This window comes from Nylanderia fulva, unplaced genomic scaffold, assembly GCF_048542155.1.
Source record: "Nylanderia fulva isolate GAGA-0341 unplaced genomic scaffold, ASM4854215v1 Scaffold147, whole genome shotgun sequence".
NCBI classification, from domain to species: domain Eukaryota; kingdom Metazoa; phylum Arthropoda; class Insecta; order Hymenoptera; family Formicidae; genus Nylanderia; species Nylanderia fulva.
Genome location: NW_028189699.1, coordinates 87501 through 106309, shown reverse-complemented (window position 1 = coordinate 106309; position 18809 = coordinate 87501). Strand labels below are relative to the sequence as shown.

General features: G+C 44.2%; 2 protein-coding genes and 1 pseudogene across 2 annotated transcripts in view; 1 reads left to right on the top strand and 2 right to left on the bottom strand.

The window, feature by feature from the left end:
* Window positions 1–10517: 10517 nt before the first annotated feature.
* On the top strand, window positions 10518–11519 carry LOC146724138 (uncharacterized). Its single transcript, XM_085480391.1, has one exon. The coding sequence runs from the start codon at window positions 10533–10535 to the stop codon at window positions 11517–11519; it is 987 nt and encodes a 328-aa protein (XP_085336517.1). The 5' UTR covers window positions 10518–10532.
* A 1654-nt stretch (window positions 11520–13173) lies between these two features.
* LOC114945827 (uncharacterized) overlaps window positions 13174–18809 on the bottom strand; it is a 12195-nt gene continuing 6559 nt past the window's right edge. Inside the window, exons 2-3 of the mRNA XM_085480390.1 lie at window positions 14090–15556; window positions 13174–13947 (exon numbers count right to left, since the gene is read on the bottom strand). Of these exons, the coding sequence (XP_085336516.1) occupies window positions 13174–13947; window positions 14090–15556 (2241 nt within the window). The remainder of the gene's footprint in view (window positions 13948–14089; window positions 15557–18809) is intronic.
* The window catches only part of LOC146724137 (large subunit ribosomal RNA), a 2331-nt pseudogene continuing 186 nt past the window's right edge, over window positions 16665–18809 (bottom strand).

Here is an 18809-nt window from a genome sequence, read left to right as displayed (position 1 = left end):
TAGGCACAGGTGTATTAAATCGTGCGATAAACGCACTTCCGGTCGAGCTTCATATTCCCGGCTATCAATTTTGCGGCCCGGGAACTCGTTTGGAAAAGCGATTGGCTAGAGGTGATCAAGGTGTCAACCCATTGGACGCGGCGTGCCGTGAACACGATATAGCGTACTCTCGGAGCAGCGAACTCGCCGAGAGACACGCGGCGGATAAGGTACTCGCCGAGAAAGCAAAAACTCGTATCGTCGCGAAAGACTCGAGTCTCGGTGAGAGAGCCGCGGCCGCAGTTGTCTGGACAGCGATGAAGGCCAAGACGAAGCTCGGCATGGGCTTGAAAACGAAAAAGAGGAAGACGAAGAAGAGGGTACTTTCGGCAGCGAAACGAGGCGGATTTTTGCCGATTTTACCAATGCTGGGCGCGCTCGGATCCCTGGTTGGCGGAGCGGCTGGCGTAGCAAAAGCGGTAAATGACAGAAAAGCCGCGCAACGTCAGTTGCAAGAGATACTACGCCACAATCGCGCCATGGAAGGCCGCGGACTGTATCTCGCCCCTTACAAATATGGACGAGGAGCGAAGAAAAAAAAAAAAACGTCAAAAAAACGTTAAAAATGCCGAAAGGTGTAACTACAAATGTGCAATTGCTACAACTTGCAAAACGTATGCACATTCCATACTTTAGAGGTGTATTTATGCGCAATAATTTACCGATAAATGGCGCGCGAGAAAATGAGAGTGGTATCGTTAATCTAGACAGTACAGACGGTCCTGGCACTCATTGGGTGGCGTATGCTAAAAGAGGAAATCGCGCAATCTATTTCGACAGTTTTGGCAATCTTCGACCACCCGAGGAATTGGTGCGATATTTAAATGTGCCGAAATTGGAATACAATTACACCTCTTATCAAACGTATGATCAGAGTATCTGCGGACAGTTGTGCTTGCAGTTTCTCCGAGAGATTGAATTTTAGTTCAACTTGCAGCGAATTTAAAGACTGACATTGCGTTATTTAACTCAGTTTTGTCAACATGTCGCTAACACTAACATTGACTGGGAAAAGTAGCGTTCTCGCGGCGACCTACTTTCCGCCCATAGATTTGAGCGACGCGGACTACGAGCTCGGTCTGACAGATTTTGAAACTTATCACACTATATCGAATGTGAATTCCTCGAATAATAAATTTTACTACGGCAAAGACGATGCGGAAATTACGATTCCCGAGGGATCGTACGAGCTGCAAGCGATACATGAATTTTTGAAACGCGCACTTTCCCGAAAACATAATGCTGTTAGCGATAAAGGTGTCGACGATGAAGATTACCCAATCGTGCTCCGCGCTAATTACAATACGATGAGAAGCGAGATCAAGTGTGCCTACAGAGTAAACTTTAGCATGCCCAACAACATTGGATCGCTGCTGGGATTCTCGAATCGTATACTGCAACCGCGAAAATGGCACAAATCGAACATGGCTGATTAATATTATCAACGTGAACATTATCCGCATAGAGTGTAACGTGACCGCGGGTGCATACTGCAACGATAAACTCGTTCACACGATACATGAATTTTCACCGAGGGTACCACCAGGATATAAGATATCGGAAACGCCGGCGCAGATCATTTACCTGCCGGTCTTCGTACGGAGCATTACTGATTTAGTGTTACGCGTTACTGATCAGGAGGGACGATTGCTCGATTTTCGAGGTGAAGAGATAACAATTAGATTGCACGTACGACGGCGGGCTACCCTCGTGCGACGGGATGCTCGTGTTGAATAAAGACACGAAGAACACAATCAGACCAGCAGCAACATCATTCGCTAATATCAAATCAACTACGAAGAAGAGACTCACCTCGTCAAACGTTGCGTTTTTACAATCTTTGGGATTTGCGGTGCGCGCCATCTGAACAATGACTGAGATTCTCAACATCGAGGAAGAGCCAGTCTTTGACGATCGCATCGTCAAGATTGAGACTCACACATACAACCCGTTTGCCAACACAACATTTGGATACAGCGACGAGATAAGAATACCCATACAACAACAGGATTTATATACATTGCCGTATGAGAGTTTCTTATATATCGAGGGAGAACTAAAGATAAACCATCCAATTGAGGGATCCAATGTGATGCTGGGAAATAATTGCGTCGCATTCATGTTTGACGAAATTCGCTATGAGCTCGATGGTGTGGAGATTGATCGCAACAGGAATGTGGGAATAACAAGTCTGCTGAAAAACTATGTAACAATGTCATCCGATAGAAGCGTGATTATGCGAAATGCAGGCTGGGATAGCCCGACTACTGTGAATGGATACTTTAATTTTTGTGTGCCGCTGCACATGTTGCTGGGATTTTGCGAGGATTACAAACGCGTTGTTATTAATGCGCGTCATGAGTTGATCCTAATACGATCGCGCAACGACAATAATTGTCTGTATGGAAATTCTGCACTGGAGCCTGCGATCAACATATTCAAGATACAATGGCGAATGCCACACGTGTTGTTGAGCGAGATTAAGAAGCTGTCGATGCTGCGCGCTCTGGAAAGCGGACGTTACCTCAGCATGGGTTTCCGCTCGTGGGATCTATACGAATTTCCGCTATTGCAGCGTACGACCAAGCATTCGTGGGCCATTAAGACCGCGACTCAACTGGAGAAGCCGCGATATGTAATTTTTGCTCTGCAGACAGGGCGTAAAAATGTCATGTCCGAGGATACGAGTCGATTCGACGACTGTAAATTAACCAACGTGAAACCCTATCTGAACTCGGAATGTTATCCGTACGACGATATGAATCTGGATTTCGATAGAAACAGATGGTCGATTCTGTATGACACGTATGCGCGTTTCTGCAAAAATTATTACGGATACGAGTATCTCGAGCCGAGCCTCACCATCACGCGGTTTTTACAAAACGGTCCGTTTGTGATTATCGATTGTTCTCGACAAAACGAATCGGTCAAGAGCGCAACGGTGGATGTGAGATTGGAATTTGAGTGTAAGGAGAATATACCTAATAATACCACTGCGTACTGCCTCATCATGCACGATCGCGTGATCCAGTACAACCCGTTGACCAACGTTGTGCGCAAAATCACCTAAAAAATGTTTACACAAATACGCGTGTGAAAGAGGGGGAGGAGGATACATAATCAAGATGATGTGAGATGTCTGATGTTAGTGAAGTAATACCTCTCGACTGACTCGCATCGAAGAGATCATGTCCGCACCAACGTTTGACGATCTGCAAGGATTTATACTAAACAAACGATTTATCGTAAAGGAAGCGGCAATCCTGAGAAGAGGATATATCCTGTCACACTATTTCTTCGCATGCCCTGTGCCATGGAGCGTGCTTATAAAGTCGGAAAGGCGTCAGGCCTCGTGGCTAACTCAACATCATCACAGCTTGCAATGGGAGGATGGAAATGTTCCATACGGTATGGCTCAGCGCTTGATTACGGCAGCTATCAATGGCATAAATGAACAAGACGAGGAGGAAGAGTCCATTCATCTGTTGGACAGACCTACTTTATTCCACGTCATATCAGACTCTATTTGCATTCCCCAAGACAGGATCTTAGGAAACGCTTTCTTGAAGGAAAGAGATATTATCATAAATTATAAGGATAGATGTCTTCATCACGGCACTATCGTCATTCCCTTTGTCACTTATGAAAATAAAAAGCTACATCTTAGAGCAAGGACTGTGACTCCTTGTTGCATTTACATCTCCAACCCAGAAATTCATACTGGATACTTACCCTTGCAAACCCTCGCTGACAAGGTGTTCTTCGGAGACGCACTTGTTACTCAATCAAACGGAAAAACATACTTACCAATATTTAATACCACTGAAGAGGATTTCAAAATCGACATACCGTCGGTAGAAATTTTTGAGTTCGAATCTCGCGAACCTATAAATATTAACGATAGTACTGAGACCTTAGGGCTCAACGTACTCTTTGAAGATGAAGAAATGGGAGAATACATTAATAGGGCCGAAACCTTAGGGCATTCGGTACCTTCTGAAGAAGAGATGGGAGATAAATTCATGTATTGTACGAAGACCTTAGGGCACGGCGTACACTACTTAAATGAAACGACGAAGATGGGAGATTAAACTAATCACTCTGAAACCTTAGGACATTCAGTGCGATTCCAAAACGAAGAAGAGATGGGAGACAAATCTATTAGATACATTGAAACCTTAGGGCATTCAATGTCTTGCAATGAAGAGAATATTACCGAGAGTCGGGAGACCCCGGTAATGGGAGATGAAATTTCCGATTCCGTCGATTGTGCGAGAACCCTAGGGCTTTTCTCGACCAACGACCATTCTATTAATTCTGATCGACCACATGATGTCGAGCAACTTTTAAGACTCGAACATTTAAATCCTGAAGAGATTGAACACGTCCGTTCAATTCTAACAAAGCATTCGGATAGATTCCATTTGCCTAACGAACCATTAGGAACTACAAACGCAACTCAACATTACATTCCGACTATTAACGAAGTCCCTATACATAATAAGCAATACAGGTTTCCCCCTGTCCATAAAGAAGAAATTGATAAACAAGTCCATGAATTACTAAATAATAATTTAGTCGAGTATTCTACATCACCGTATAATTCACCGATCTGGATAGTACCGAAAAAACCAGATTCTCAAGGCAATAAACGTTGGCGTATGGTTATAGACTATCGAGGACTAAACGAAAAAACTATAGGAGACGCATATCCCCTTCCTAATATTACAGATATACTTGATCAATTAGGATCAGCCAAATACTTTTCAATATTTGATTTAGCTTCCGGATTTCACCAAATTTCTATGTCATCTAAAGACGCACATAAAACTGCATTTTCTACGCCATACGGGCATTATCAATTTAAGCGCATGCCATTCGGTTTAAAAAACACACCCGCTACTTTCCAAAGACTTATGGATAATGTATTATCGGGACTACAAGGAAACGAATTATTCGTTTACATGGACGACATTGTCGTTTACGCGCGATCATTAAGAGAACATGAAATTAAATGCGAAAGATTAATTCAAAGATTACGCGACGCGAATTTACAATTACAACCGGATAAGTGTGAATTTCTAAGGCACGAAGTTGCTTATTTAGGCCATATAATAGGCGCGAACGGAGTCAAACCAGACCCGGGCAAAATAAAATCGATAATGCACTTTCCAACTCCCAAAAATCCAAAGAATATAAAACAATTTCTCGGTTTAGCCGGTTATTACAGAAGATTCATACATAACTTTTCCAAAGTCGCAAAACCATTAACTGATTTGTTGAAAAAGGATAGCATATTCAATTGGCAACTAAAACAAGTAGAAGCTTTCAACTCTTTAAAACACGCATTATGCTCAAACCCCATTCTTCAATATCCTGATTTTACAAAACCTTTTATATTAACTACCGACGCATCAGGATACGCGATAGGTGGAATTTTAAGTCAGGGACCGGTAGGAAAAGATCTTCCTGTCTCGTATACATCTCGAATTTTAAGTACCGCAGAACAAAATTATTCAACAATTGAAAAAGAATGCTTAGCCATCATATATTGTATCAATCATTTCAGACCTTACCTATATGGAAGACTCTTTACTATAGTAACGGATCATAAACCTTTGATTTGGCTGCACTCTATAAAAGATCCTACCTCCAGACTCTGGAAGTGGAAGACTAAATTAGCAGAATATAATTATGAAATCAAATACAAAAAAGGATCATTAAATAATAATGCAGACGCTTTATCTCGAAATCCACCCACAGATTTAGTTTTACCAATATTCGCTTCAGATAACGACGAGTCATCCGACGAATCCATATTTTCAAGCAAACCTAGACCTTCTGTCAGATCAATTAAAACAAACGCGCTAACTCCATATCTCAATAAGAATATCGACAATCTTAATTACACTAATATAACGGGAAATAACTCCGATTCAGACGATGAAAGTTCAACTCTCGATAACAATAATCACGATTATGCAAATATGTCAAACGCGAATTCAAATTTAGAATACGATTATGTGGATCCAGCAATTTCAGAAACCGTTCCAATTATACCACCCTCTCCTCAAATTCCGAGCAAAGTAAGAATACGAGAAATTAGAGACAATCTACTAAATCAAAAGGATAATCATGTAATTTTCATAAGTTTAGACGGAACTCCTTACGACAAAGGAGCCGAGCTTTATTCTACCGCAAATCTTTTACCCGTGTATGAAAATCTTAGTTTCGAAAGAGTTAACGTAAAGAGAATCAAATCAAATAATTTAATATCAATTCCAATAAGAACAAACAATCGACTATTAATAGAACCGCAAACCGTAAAAAATTGCATACGCTCTTTACTAGACTGTGTTATCGAATTACAATTAACTTCCTTTAGCATTAGCAAAACGCACAAATTTGATGACATTCCTTGGTCATACATTGTTAACCAACTAAAGAGATTTTTTCACGATACCCGTATAAACATAACTATTTGCCAAAATCTAGTCGATCATCCTATCCCTACAGAACGCATAAAATTAATGTCGGAAAATCATGCATCAGCATACGGTGGCCATAAAGGCGTTACAAAAACTTTTAATAGACTTCGACCTCATTATTTTTGGAATACTATGAAACAAGATATTCAAGAATTTATTAGAAAATGTCGCGAATGCCAATTAAAGAAATTAACGCGCGTCAAAACCAAACAACCTATGATTATTACGGATACCCCCGGGACAGCTTTCGACAAAGTTTCACTAGACATAGTAGGGCCATTCCCTATCACAAATAACGGAAATAAATATATTCTAACAATGCAAGATTTATTAACTAAATACTCCATAGCTGTACCATTAAAAGAAGCCACTTCATTAACGATAGCCGACGCTTTCACAAAAGAATTCATTTGTATTTACGGAACTCCTAAAGCTATTCTTACCGATCAAGGTGCAAACTTCCTATCAACTTTAATACGCGTCCTAACAAAGAAATTCAATATCCAACACTTTAAAACTACCGCTTATCACCCTCAATCAAATGGATCGATAGAACGATCACATCATGTATTAGTAGAATATTTAAAGACACAAATCGACAAAGAAGACAATTGGGATGAATATATCAAACTCGCCATGTTCTCTTATAATACAAGCGTTCACGAAGGAACCAAATTCTCGCCATACGAGCTAATATTCGGACGACTAGCCAGATTGCCATCCGCGTATCAACCTATTGAAGAACCTCTAGAGCCTACTTACCAAGAATATATAAACACACTATTCAATAAATTATACGATATTCGCGAAGAAGCGCGACAAAATCTTATTAGAGCTAAAGAGAGAAGCAAATACTATTACGATCAACGTGTAAATCCTCGGCAATTTAAAACAGGAGATTATGTATTCTTATTAAAAGAACCAAAGAAAGGAAAATTCTCAGCACATTACGTAGGACCCTATGAGATAACAGAGATCCTACCTTCCAATAACGCCAAAATCTTAATCAACCACAAACCGCGGATCGTCCATATCGATAAGTTAAAATTAGCACATATAGAACCAGGTTGAAAAACAACATTCCTAATTTTGGGTTTCAGATGTGTTGGCATCGCCAACCAGTTCATCCAGGACAAACCACGAGTTCTTCACTACACCACATATTCGCCTTCGCACGCTGCGTAAAGGTACACGGATATCGTAACGTAGTCACTAATTCTGCACGTTGTAGAAATTGTTATTCCAGTCTTGATCTAGCTGCACGCTCCTTTTACCAAACACGATATACTCACGCTGTCGTGATTGGATTAGGTTATCCCGAACCACAGTGTTCTGTATGTTCCCAACTCCTAACAATTTCCAAACCAATACAAAATTGCACAATTTGCACTAATTATTTAACGTCTATAGATCGAGAATCACCCTTGAATCACCTCTAGCTGTTTAAGACGTTCCAACAATATTAAAAAAAAAAAAAAAAAATGTCTTCCAATAATCCTTGCGATCACAACGCAACAGCCTCTAATACATATTACGAACATCCTAATATCGTCGAACTCCACACTCTGTTACAGAGATTTCCTCTAATAAAGAAAATGCTAGAATTCTTTCCTAATATACATAGAGCTAGATGCTATAGAAGTACAATTTACGACAACTATTGCCAAGTTTGTCGCATCACGCGAAGAACTCGAACTGCACCTAAAGACATTTACAATTATCACGTTCTTGTTTGCGAAACCGCACTTCCTATTCCATGTCTCAGCTGTCGCTATGCCTGTTATAAAATCGAACCTATAACTCACTGTGAAGAATGTTTCTTTACCTATATACAATATGTAGTAAACGTATGGAAACGCAACGATACCATCAGACACTGGGATGGAATCGTGCCTACCATTAATCATTTCCAGCCTACTCTATAAAACTATATATTACTAATTATATTAATTCACTAGATGTAAGGACGACCACGTCTTATATCTCTCAGATTATTCATGTATAATAACATATGTATTCCTAATTACAGGTTCTCTTTAGCCTAGACGCCAGTAAAGATTATTAAAATCTCGGCACAAAAATCTACAGGTATATTTCGATAATACTACACATGTAAGATTCCCATTTCAGGAAACCGTCCTAACTAAACAGGTTGTTCAGCATGGAACCCTGTGCATTATTCAAAACTTTATTCTTACTACTTTTAGCCATTATTTTTCATCTTTGTATGAGGTATGCTTTACTCAAGTACATCTCATACAAGGCTCACGAAATTGCATGAGACTCATATCCATGCAATATGATAATTAATACAATGCGTATTATATTATTACACTCTGCCATTAACTCGCTCACTGGTAATAACTCGTATTTAACCACTATGAATAGCTTGCGAAAAACCTTAATAAATTTAAAATTATGAAAAATATATACGCTTATACTTGCCGATTCGGAGAAATCGACTCCGGCCCCACCAGTGAACGAGCTAATCATATTCTATCAAATAGCAAATTTCGAATAAATTCTCTGAATCTTACAAAAGACACGGGCAGAACAAAAACTGCAACCGCGCAACCGATACACATAGATATAAGACGAAATATAATTTATAACATATACACCTGCGCATTAACATGCATTTGTACTTACTATTATACACGCATATATATATATGTCCATGTGCGAGTCCGAAAAACGGACGACAATATAAATCATGCATATTATATTATTTAATTATTAAAAGTTTCCTCGCACAACGTTCATCGCGCCCAATGCCAGGACTACCTCCGCACGTGCACATGTATATATCTATAGATACGTGCGTATATTCGTGCGCACGTACATACTAGATAATTTCTTTATATTGTATTTAATTCAGTAAAACTAGTCCGATTGTGCGTTACAGCTTGTCATGATGTTAGGGATTATTCTAATACTCTCCGTTAAAACTTCATTCGCCCTGATTGGATTCGATTGTGGTGGACAGCATCTTAACATCACCGCCGTCTCTCTCTTAGATGTTGGAGAATGCAATCTCCATCATCAAACTCCAAACTCCACGGAGACCTATATACAATTATTACAACTTTCCGAATATAATTATGCAGAGGTTATACAATGCAAACTGGAAATATCCCGCACGATATATCACTGTGGCATGCACTCGCACATCTCAGTCGTCTTTAATGACTAGATTACATTTAATGACTAGATGACGCAGATTACGTCCAGGAAACCGGATATTCACAATGTTTGCGAATGTTTCAAGATGGCACAACGTCCTTGGGACCTGCTCACTTAATTAGCGGACTCAAAATCAATCAAACTTCTTATCGTAGCCTTACGTTAGCCGGTGAATTGAAAGCCGACGGAACATGTAAGGGTACGCAATACTCTGACCCTTACGGCACATGGGATAACGTAATTGTTCAAGCAGTTGCGAAAATCTCACTGAAATCATCTTATGTGCCAGTACAACTCGAACATGGAAAAATCAAGCTAAGATCAGGAACCATCTGTACACTGGCCGATAGCTTCTGTTTAGACACCGATGATGGCTACACCTTTTGGAAACCAGTACCAATGAAATCCTGCAACTTCAATCAATACGATGTTTTATACGAAGGACTAGCGACCAGGATAGCAGGCGACGATTCCCCCATCATCTACAGTCTGAGTACACAAGACATCACATTCGCTTTGACCAAGACTAAAGAACAACCATTATGCGGATACACTCTGCTTCGCACGGAACATCCGAAGTTATTTATCCTGGAAACAAAGCAAGGCCAAACCTTTGCCAATAAAGGTACGATTCCCGTGGACAACCTCGATATATTTACTTACATGAATTCCAAATTTGTATATGTCGAAAAACACATACGACATCAGATGACATCATTATATCATAATGCCATGCAATAAAAATGTGAATTGGAAAGACAAGTCATAACCAATGCCTTATCCTTTGCAACTCTCTTGCCTGATGAATTCGCGTACAGTCTTATGAAGTCACCAGGATACATGGCCGTTACCACTGGAGAAGCTGTCCAGATCATAAAATGCATCCCTGTAGAAGTCACCGTACGCCCAACCAAAGAGTGTTACAACGAACTACCCGTAACCATCAGAAACACTTCTTACTTCCTCACGCCTAAATCAAGAATCGTCACAAAGATCGGGAACGAACGAGAATGCTCTCTAGAATTGCCAACGTTATATAGGATAGAGGACACTTGGGTACAGTTCACGCCAAAAGCACAAGTAAGACAGTTGTCACCTCAACAACTACGACCCATGGCATCTCTTACCTGGAGTTATTTAACACCCGGACCATTAGCTGTCAGTGGAATCTACACCCAGCAAGACATAGAAAAATTAAGAGACCACATCATGTTTCCCGCAGAGAAACCGGCACTACTCAACGCCATTGCACGTGGACTCACTGGACATCCAGTTAACGCCAACTCCGTCTCGCTATACAAACTACTAGACGAAGAATCACTCAATAAAATCGTAGACAACACCGCTGCGAAAATATGGAGAAGATTCATGAGCTTTGGATCAGCCACGGCCGGAGTCGTTGGAGTATTTATGATCGTTCGTATTGCTAAACTGGCAATCGATACCATCATTCATGGATACGCGTTACACACCGTATATGGATGTAGTCTACACCTGATAGGAGCATTATGGGACTCCCTAACCAATCTCCTGCTTCACCTCAGCCGCAAGAATATAAACGGAGAAAAAGAAAAGAATAAGTTTCCAGAAGATGCCACACCTCTTGCCATCATCTCAGACGTACCCCCTGCATTACCAAAGGAACCACCGGTGATAAGTCAGCCTCAACTTCAAGGTTATAAAATGGGACGACCTGAAGAAATGGAATCCACAAATATCACCGTCCCTCAAACGTATAACGAATTGCAACAACATCTCTTTAATCTAGAACAAAACCCTAGATCAACGTCGGGTTTTATTCTCAAATAGGAGGGGAGATGTAACGTCCAGACAAATTTTAAAATTTCAATTTCTTCAATCATTAATTTTTTTAACCTATTAGTCATGACAATCTCTAACTTGCATGAAAGACCACTCGTAGGCTAAGATATGTCTTCTCAAAACAACATCTATAATACTAACTAAATATGGTATAATATAATATAATATAAATATAATATATTTAAGTTAATAAGAAAAACCCCATTGATTATTTGTGAGAAAAACTAAAATAAGGTTAAGAACGTATATACATACGGATATATATAATATGTATATGTCAAAGGGTTTGTTCCGAGACACTTCCCGACACTTATTGGCATATTGCAGGCTTCCGGACCTGACCTGGAAGAATTATATGTCAAATGGCAGTTTCCGGGACAGTCCTGGAAGACTTATGTATATACATATAGGAATTGCATATCTAAATGTATATATATATATATATATATATGTCAATCGTATACTTTGACGACACTATATATATTTTCTGGCGATTTCAATGACGATATAAGACATAATATTCATTTTACTAATATTAAATATATATATATTATTCAATAGTATTAAATTTTAAATATGTACACTATATATATCGCTTATAAAGAAGTATACTAAATAATTAAATAACTATGTATGAAAGCTGCTTTACTATGTGAACTCGGCTTTACTCGCAAGGAAACATCCAGAAGATTCTAGAAGGCTCTAGAACGATAGCATGATGCAATGCATGATGCAACGCTGAAACACGTTGCAACCTGCAAGGCCCGTTGCAAGCCGCATAGCGATGAGTCACCAGCATACCGCTATCGCTACCAAGAAGAAGATAAGATAAGTCGGAGCGCATAGCCAACAAAGGCATACAGCTATCGCTACCGAGAATAGGATAAGGAAAGTCGGAGCGCCCGGCGATGAGTCATCAAAGGAACGCCGCTATCGCTACTAAGAAGCCATCTCTCCGGGACTTAACCGTCGCAATCTCTACCAGGAACAGATTGTCTCCGGTACTTCCCCGGCATACCTCTCTTGCCATTGGCTAAGCCGCATCACCCGATGGGAGGAGCGAGCCCCATTTTTGGGTATATAAACCCGGCTCCCGGCACGGAACGGCAGTGAATCCGTCCTCCATCACTCAGCAGTGAATTCGCCATCCATCACTCAAGAGTGATTTCGTCGCAGTGGTTCCAGTCAACAACAATCCAGCACTCAACCAGCAAATACTACGGGGTCCTGAAGACATAGCCGCCATTTTGGTGAGGCATAGCCGCCATGTCGGACCGAGGTACCGAGGCTCCTCAGATCTTCAGACTCAGAGGGAAGAACACAGTAGCGAAGTGTACCATAGCAAGGCACATTAGACATTGTCTAACCTTGTGAGTATTTAAGCCAGTTCACATATCCCTAAATAGTAAAGCGCGACGGACACTCATTATATTTAATCATTATATTTAATTAGTTATTTAACCACTGAATTTCGAACTCAATCTTATTTCACATTACGAACTCTGAATTTGCATACAGACATAAGCCATATATTACTCTGATTTACGATTCGTATCTGCATACGCCTGCGTTACAATCGTCTATATATTCAATATTTTACTCGATACTATTTAACTATATCTAACCGATATCGCATGTCCATTTAACTTGTTGTACTTGCAATATAAATATATTGCATATGCCTATTTATTATATCTTGGAAGGTCTCCACTTTGAAGCCTTCCATCAGGCCTTTCCAAGGCGTGAGCTTAGCGCCGAGGTATTTGAATGTCTCGCCTGGTTCATTATGTGGGACCGGCTCATCTCGCAGATGCAGACCGGGATCCCTTGTGTACCATGTCTTATGTCTGGGCACATACTCGAAGGCGGAGCACTTATCAATCGACAGGCTCATACCTCTATTCCTTAGCTGCTCGTGTACCATACGCAGCTGTGTATTGGCCGCCTCCTTGTTGCTCGCCAAGAGCACAATGTCATCGGCAAAGGCCATTGCGGCCAAATTATGGCCTTCAACTTTGATACCCAATGTGGTGTCTTGGACCGCCTCGATTATTGGTTCGACGACCAAGTTAAATAAGAGAGGCGAGAGCGGATCGCCTTGTTTGACACCTCTCTTTAACTGGACGGCCACCACTCCGTCTTGAGTCTTTATTGTCGTATGACAATCAATGTAGCTCTTGGCTATATAATCAGCCACTAGTGGTGGTATGCCTTTACGCTCTAGAGCTACTTTGATGGCAGCGTGAGGGACGGTGTCGAATGCTTTTGATACATCGAGCACCGTAAATATCCCTCCTTGGGCTTTAGCTTCAGTGATTGCCAAACCGAGGAGATGTACATTAGCGAAACATCCATTCTTCCTCCGTAAAACCCTTCTGTCTCTCTGTCTGACTAATGACACCACGTATGCGGCGATCTAGCAGGGACGAATAGATTCTGCTTATCATGGACGCTATTGTGATCGGTCGCCAATTTTTGATATTTCGTGTGTCTTTCCCAGGTTTGGGAATAAGCGTCGTTCTGTTTATCTTCCAAGCGGAAGGATAAGCCTCGTTAACCAAGAGCAAGTTAAAAAGCTTGGCGAGTACGACACTCAATCCATCATATTTGATGTGGGCCTTCGTCAAGCCGTCGACACCAGCGGCTGACGAGTTGGGGATCTTCCTGATTTTACTCTTGATTTCTCCCGGTGTTATGGGAGAAAGGATCCGTCCCACTTCAACCGTGGGTACCACCTGTGTAAGAGGTGCTTGTTCTGGGCCTGCTGTACCCCATAGACCTAGGTACAAATCTTTGGTATCATTTGTATCGGGGGTTTCCCGGATTTGCATCAGAGATAGGTCATTAACTGCCACTACATCAGCCAGCCTTTTAGGACACTTATTCATCAGCTCTTGGCATTTAGCGAAAGCATAGCGCCTTCTTTGAGCTCTATTAGGCCGTGTACCTGCTTTGCGTCTTCTTCGCCTTCGTTCAGACACTTTAGGACGCTTTGCTCTTTCATTTCTGCCTGGGTCCGTATCAGACGGGTCCGCTACTAGTCGCTCGTATAACGTGTCAAGATCTCTTTGGGAGACTTCACTCTCGTGTAACTGTGAGAGTTCCGTACTCCATGCCGACCATTTACGTGGGACTTCATACTCGACCCTCAATTCGGCAGAGATACGCGGCTTCCACTGATCTTCTAGGAGCTCTGGCGCTATCTCGCGAAGAGGAGAGTTCAATACAGCCACCGAGCCACTTTGTGACTCCATCGATTTTTGACTTTGACTGTGGGCGGCATCCTGAGACGGACCCGCTATTGCGGCATCCTCAGGTTGTGGTGATTGCGAGGCGAGTTCCATGGCTCGCAGACGCCTGCGGGCGTCGCTGATCTGCTTGTTTGTTCTGCCAGGGAAGAACTCCATCAACTTTATATTTATAAATCTTTCATTTGCGAATTCTCGCTCACGCTCTCGCAATTCATCCAGCTCATCATCTGTCCACACTGTTGGCCGGCGACCACCCTGGCCCGTTGCGGCATTCGCTTCGGCCGCTCGCTTTGCATTGCGCAAATTTGGGTGCGCATGTCGTTCATGCTGCGACAGGCCTATTTGAGAAGTAAACTTTTCTTGACACTTCTCGCAGGTGAAAGTAGCTAACGGATTTGCCAATTTCCGACCTTTACATTTGGCGTAATGGCATCGCCAAGCGTGCATTTTTGGGAAGCTTTTATTGCACTTGTCACAGCTCCAATTGAGCGAGACAGAAGGATGCTCCTCTAGAACGTGTTTATTCAACTGCCCGCTGCCAAGGCAGGAAATATTGAGACCGTTCTCAGAGCACTTTGGGCATATTATTGCCGTTTCGACACTTCCTTGGATGTCATAGGATTGGGTAACCCGTAAGGGTAAGGGCTCCCATCGCATGTCCGGCGGCGCCCCTGGGACTCGAGCGCCGTTCACGTCCCCTCGCCTATTTGCCACACAGGCAGCGACCGGTTCGCCAAGGGACGTTCTCGAAACCGGCCGCCTCCGAGGCTTCTCCTATATTCTCCATATCATAAATATATATTCGCTCCTTTAATAGGATCGTCACGCAGAGCTGACGCGACGTCCGGGCATTCGGCAGCACCTCGCCACACGATGGACTTAATCGCTCGAGACGCAATACTTATAACATGCATCAGTTCGAGCCAAGCTAAGGGGCAGAATAATGCCAAAGGCACTTATTTGCTGATCAGCATTTCACAGAGTGTTATCTCTGTTTCCCCATGAATAGTCGACTTCAGCCAACTTATAGGTTCAATATACTTCGCAGAGCTCTTTCGACGCTGTTGGCGACTCGGATCGCCCATATCTACTAATTAAAGCCGTGGGTTTACGGGCTATTCAGCTAGCCGGTTATTAGACTAGATAACTCACGGGTAGGACACCAGAGTGACTAAGACTCCTCGCGGCGTGTTGCTTTAATTTTTTTAAAGCAAAAAGGGGAGTCCTGCCAATGACAGCACTACCCCTTCCTAGATATTAGCAATTCTTAATTATCTGGCAAGGCCAGTTCGCCACTAGTTTATGTGCTAAGATGTTGTCGCATAGTTACTTCAAGGAAAGAGCCTTTCGGTGTCCTTATGCCAGAGCCCCGTTGGCCGCCGGGGGGTGAGCCCCAGACGTTGCCCGACTCTCACCACGAGGAGGTGGGGTTGGCCTTAAGAGAGTCATAGTTACTCCCGCCGTTTACCCGCGCTTGCTTGAATTTCTTCACGTTGACATTCAGAGCACTGGGCAGAAATCACATTGCGTCAACACCCGCGAGGGCCATCGCAATGCTTTGTTTTAATTAGACAGTCGGATTCCCCTAGTCCGTGCCAGTTCTGAGCTGAGCGTTGAATGGCGGCCAAAGAGGACGACCACGACGGCTCGCGCCGCCACGGAAGCCTCGCAGCAAGGAAGATCCGCGGGAGGCCAAGGCACGGGACCGAGCTCGGATCCCGGGACCGGCGCGAGAACGCCGACCGTTCACCTCGCCCAGGCCCGGCACGTCAGCCAGACCCGCTTCCCGACCAAGCCCGACACGCCCCGCTCCTCAGAGCCAATCCTTATTCCGAAGTTACGGATCCAATTTGCCGACTTCCCTTACCTACATTATTCTATCGACTAGAGGCTCTTTACCTTGGAGACCTGCTGCGGATATGGGTACGAACCGGCGCGACACCTCCACGTGGCCCTCTCCTGGATTTTCAAGGTCCGAGGGGAAGATCCGGACACCGCCGCAACTGCGGTGCTCTTCGCGTTCCAAACCCTATCTCCCTGCTAGAGGTTTCCAGGGAACTCGAACGCTTATACAGAAAAGAAAACTCTTCCCGGATCTCCCGACGGCGTCTCCAGGTCATTTTGGGTTACCCCGACGAACACTCTTACGAGGGCCCGAATTGTATGCGGTTCCGCTGCCGGGTTCCGGAATAGGAACCGGATTCCCTTTCGCCCGACGGGCGTGTGTCTTTCGTATAATATTTATTATTATTCCTCGACACTCGAGTATATTGTACGCCGTCATTGACATAGGATTTCTCCTAGGGCTTAGGATCGACTGACTCGTGTGCAACGGCTGTTCACACGAAACCCTTCTCTACGTCAGTCCTCCAGGGCCTCGCTGGAGTATTTGCTACTACCACCAAGATCTGCACCGACGGCGGCTCCAGGCAGGCTCGCGCCCAGACCCTTCTGCGCTCACCGTCGCGACCCTCCTACTCGTCAGGGCTTTGTGACGACGCGAGAGAAGACTAACGCCCGCTCCCGGTTGCCGCCCCACTTGCCGCTGACGGCAGAGTATAGGCTCGACGCTTCAGCGCCATCCATTTTCAGGGCTAGTTGCTTCGGCAGGTGAGTTGTTACACACTCCTTAGCGGGTACCGACTTCCATGGCCACCGTCCTGCTGTCTTAAGCAACCAACGCCTTTTATGGTGTCCCATGAGCGTCGAGTTGGGCGCCTTAACTCTGCGTTTGGTTCATCCCACAGCGCCAGTTCTGCTTACCAAAAATGGCCCACTTGGCACTCTGATCCGAAGATGCTCGTGGCTTCATAATTCAAGAAAGCCAGAGATCTCACCCATTTAAAGTTTGAGAATAGGTTGAGGTCGTTTCGGCCCCAAGGCCTCTAATCATTCGCTTTACCAGATGAGACTCGCGCGCGTTCCGTGCGGAACGGCCGAGTGCCAGCTATGCTGAGGGAAACTTCGGAGGGAACCAGCTACTAGATGGTTCGATTAGTCTTTCGCCCCTATACCCAGTTCCGACGATCGATTTGCACGTCAGAATCGCTACGGACCTCATCAGGGTTTCCCCTGACTTTGTCCTGACCAGGCATAGTTCACCATCTTTCGGGTCCCAACGTGTACGCTCTGGGTGCGCCTCTTCTCGCGATGAGAACGAGACGCCCCGGGAGTGCGAGGCCGCATCGCGACGCGGCCCATCCTCCCTAGGTCGACGGCCAGGGCCGACCTTCACTTTCATTACGCCTTTAGGTCTCGCGACAAGTCCCAATGACTCGCGTACATGTTAGACTCCTTGGTCCGTGTTTCAAGACGGGTCCTAAGAGTACCCAAAGCAGTAGCGTCGCCGACCGGTATCGGTCTCCCGCGAGACCGCGGGAGACGTTCGCAGGCCTGTCGAAGGTGTACCGTACTGTAACCAACAGCGGGCCAGGACCGGGGACGGCGCGAAGTCCGTAACCTCCGAGTACCGTGGCGCGCGCTTGCGACGGTCTCGACGCACCGTGAATAGTGCGGCCTGATACCTTGCGCGTACCGCCGAGCAGCCGGCCGGGCGACCGAGGGTTTGTCGCGTGCCGTTTTACCGGCGACGCGACAGACACCGCACCCGGGCCGTAGACCGACACCCAGCGGGTCGCGACGTTCTACTTGGAGAGAAGTGCACGACGACGAGCGCCGGACATCGGCGCACGGTAGCGTGCCCGCGCGCGAGCCGCAAGGACTCCGCGGGACATCGCCGACCGACGCGAAGCCAGCGCCGCTGACGATGAATCTCCCCGTTCGATCTTTTGGGTTTCTTAGGTTTACCCCTGAACGGTTTCACGTACTCTTGAACTCTCTCTTCAAAGTTCTTTTCAACTTTCCCTCACGGTACTTGTTCGCTATCGGTCTCGTGGTCGTATTTAGCCTTAGATGGAGTTTACCACCCACTTAGAGCTGCACTCTCAAGCAACCCGACTCTAAGGAGAGATCCTCCCGAGGCGCGCACCGGTCGCTACGGGCCTGGCACCCTCTACGGGTAAGTGGC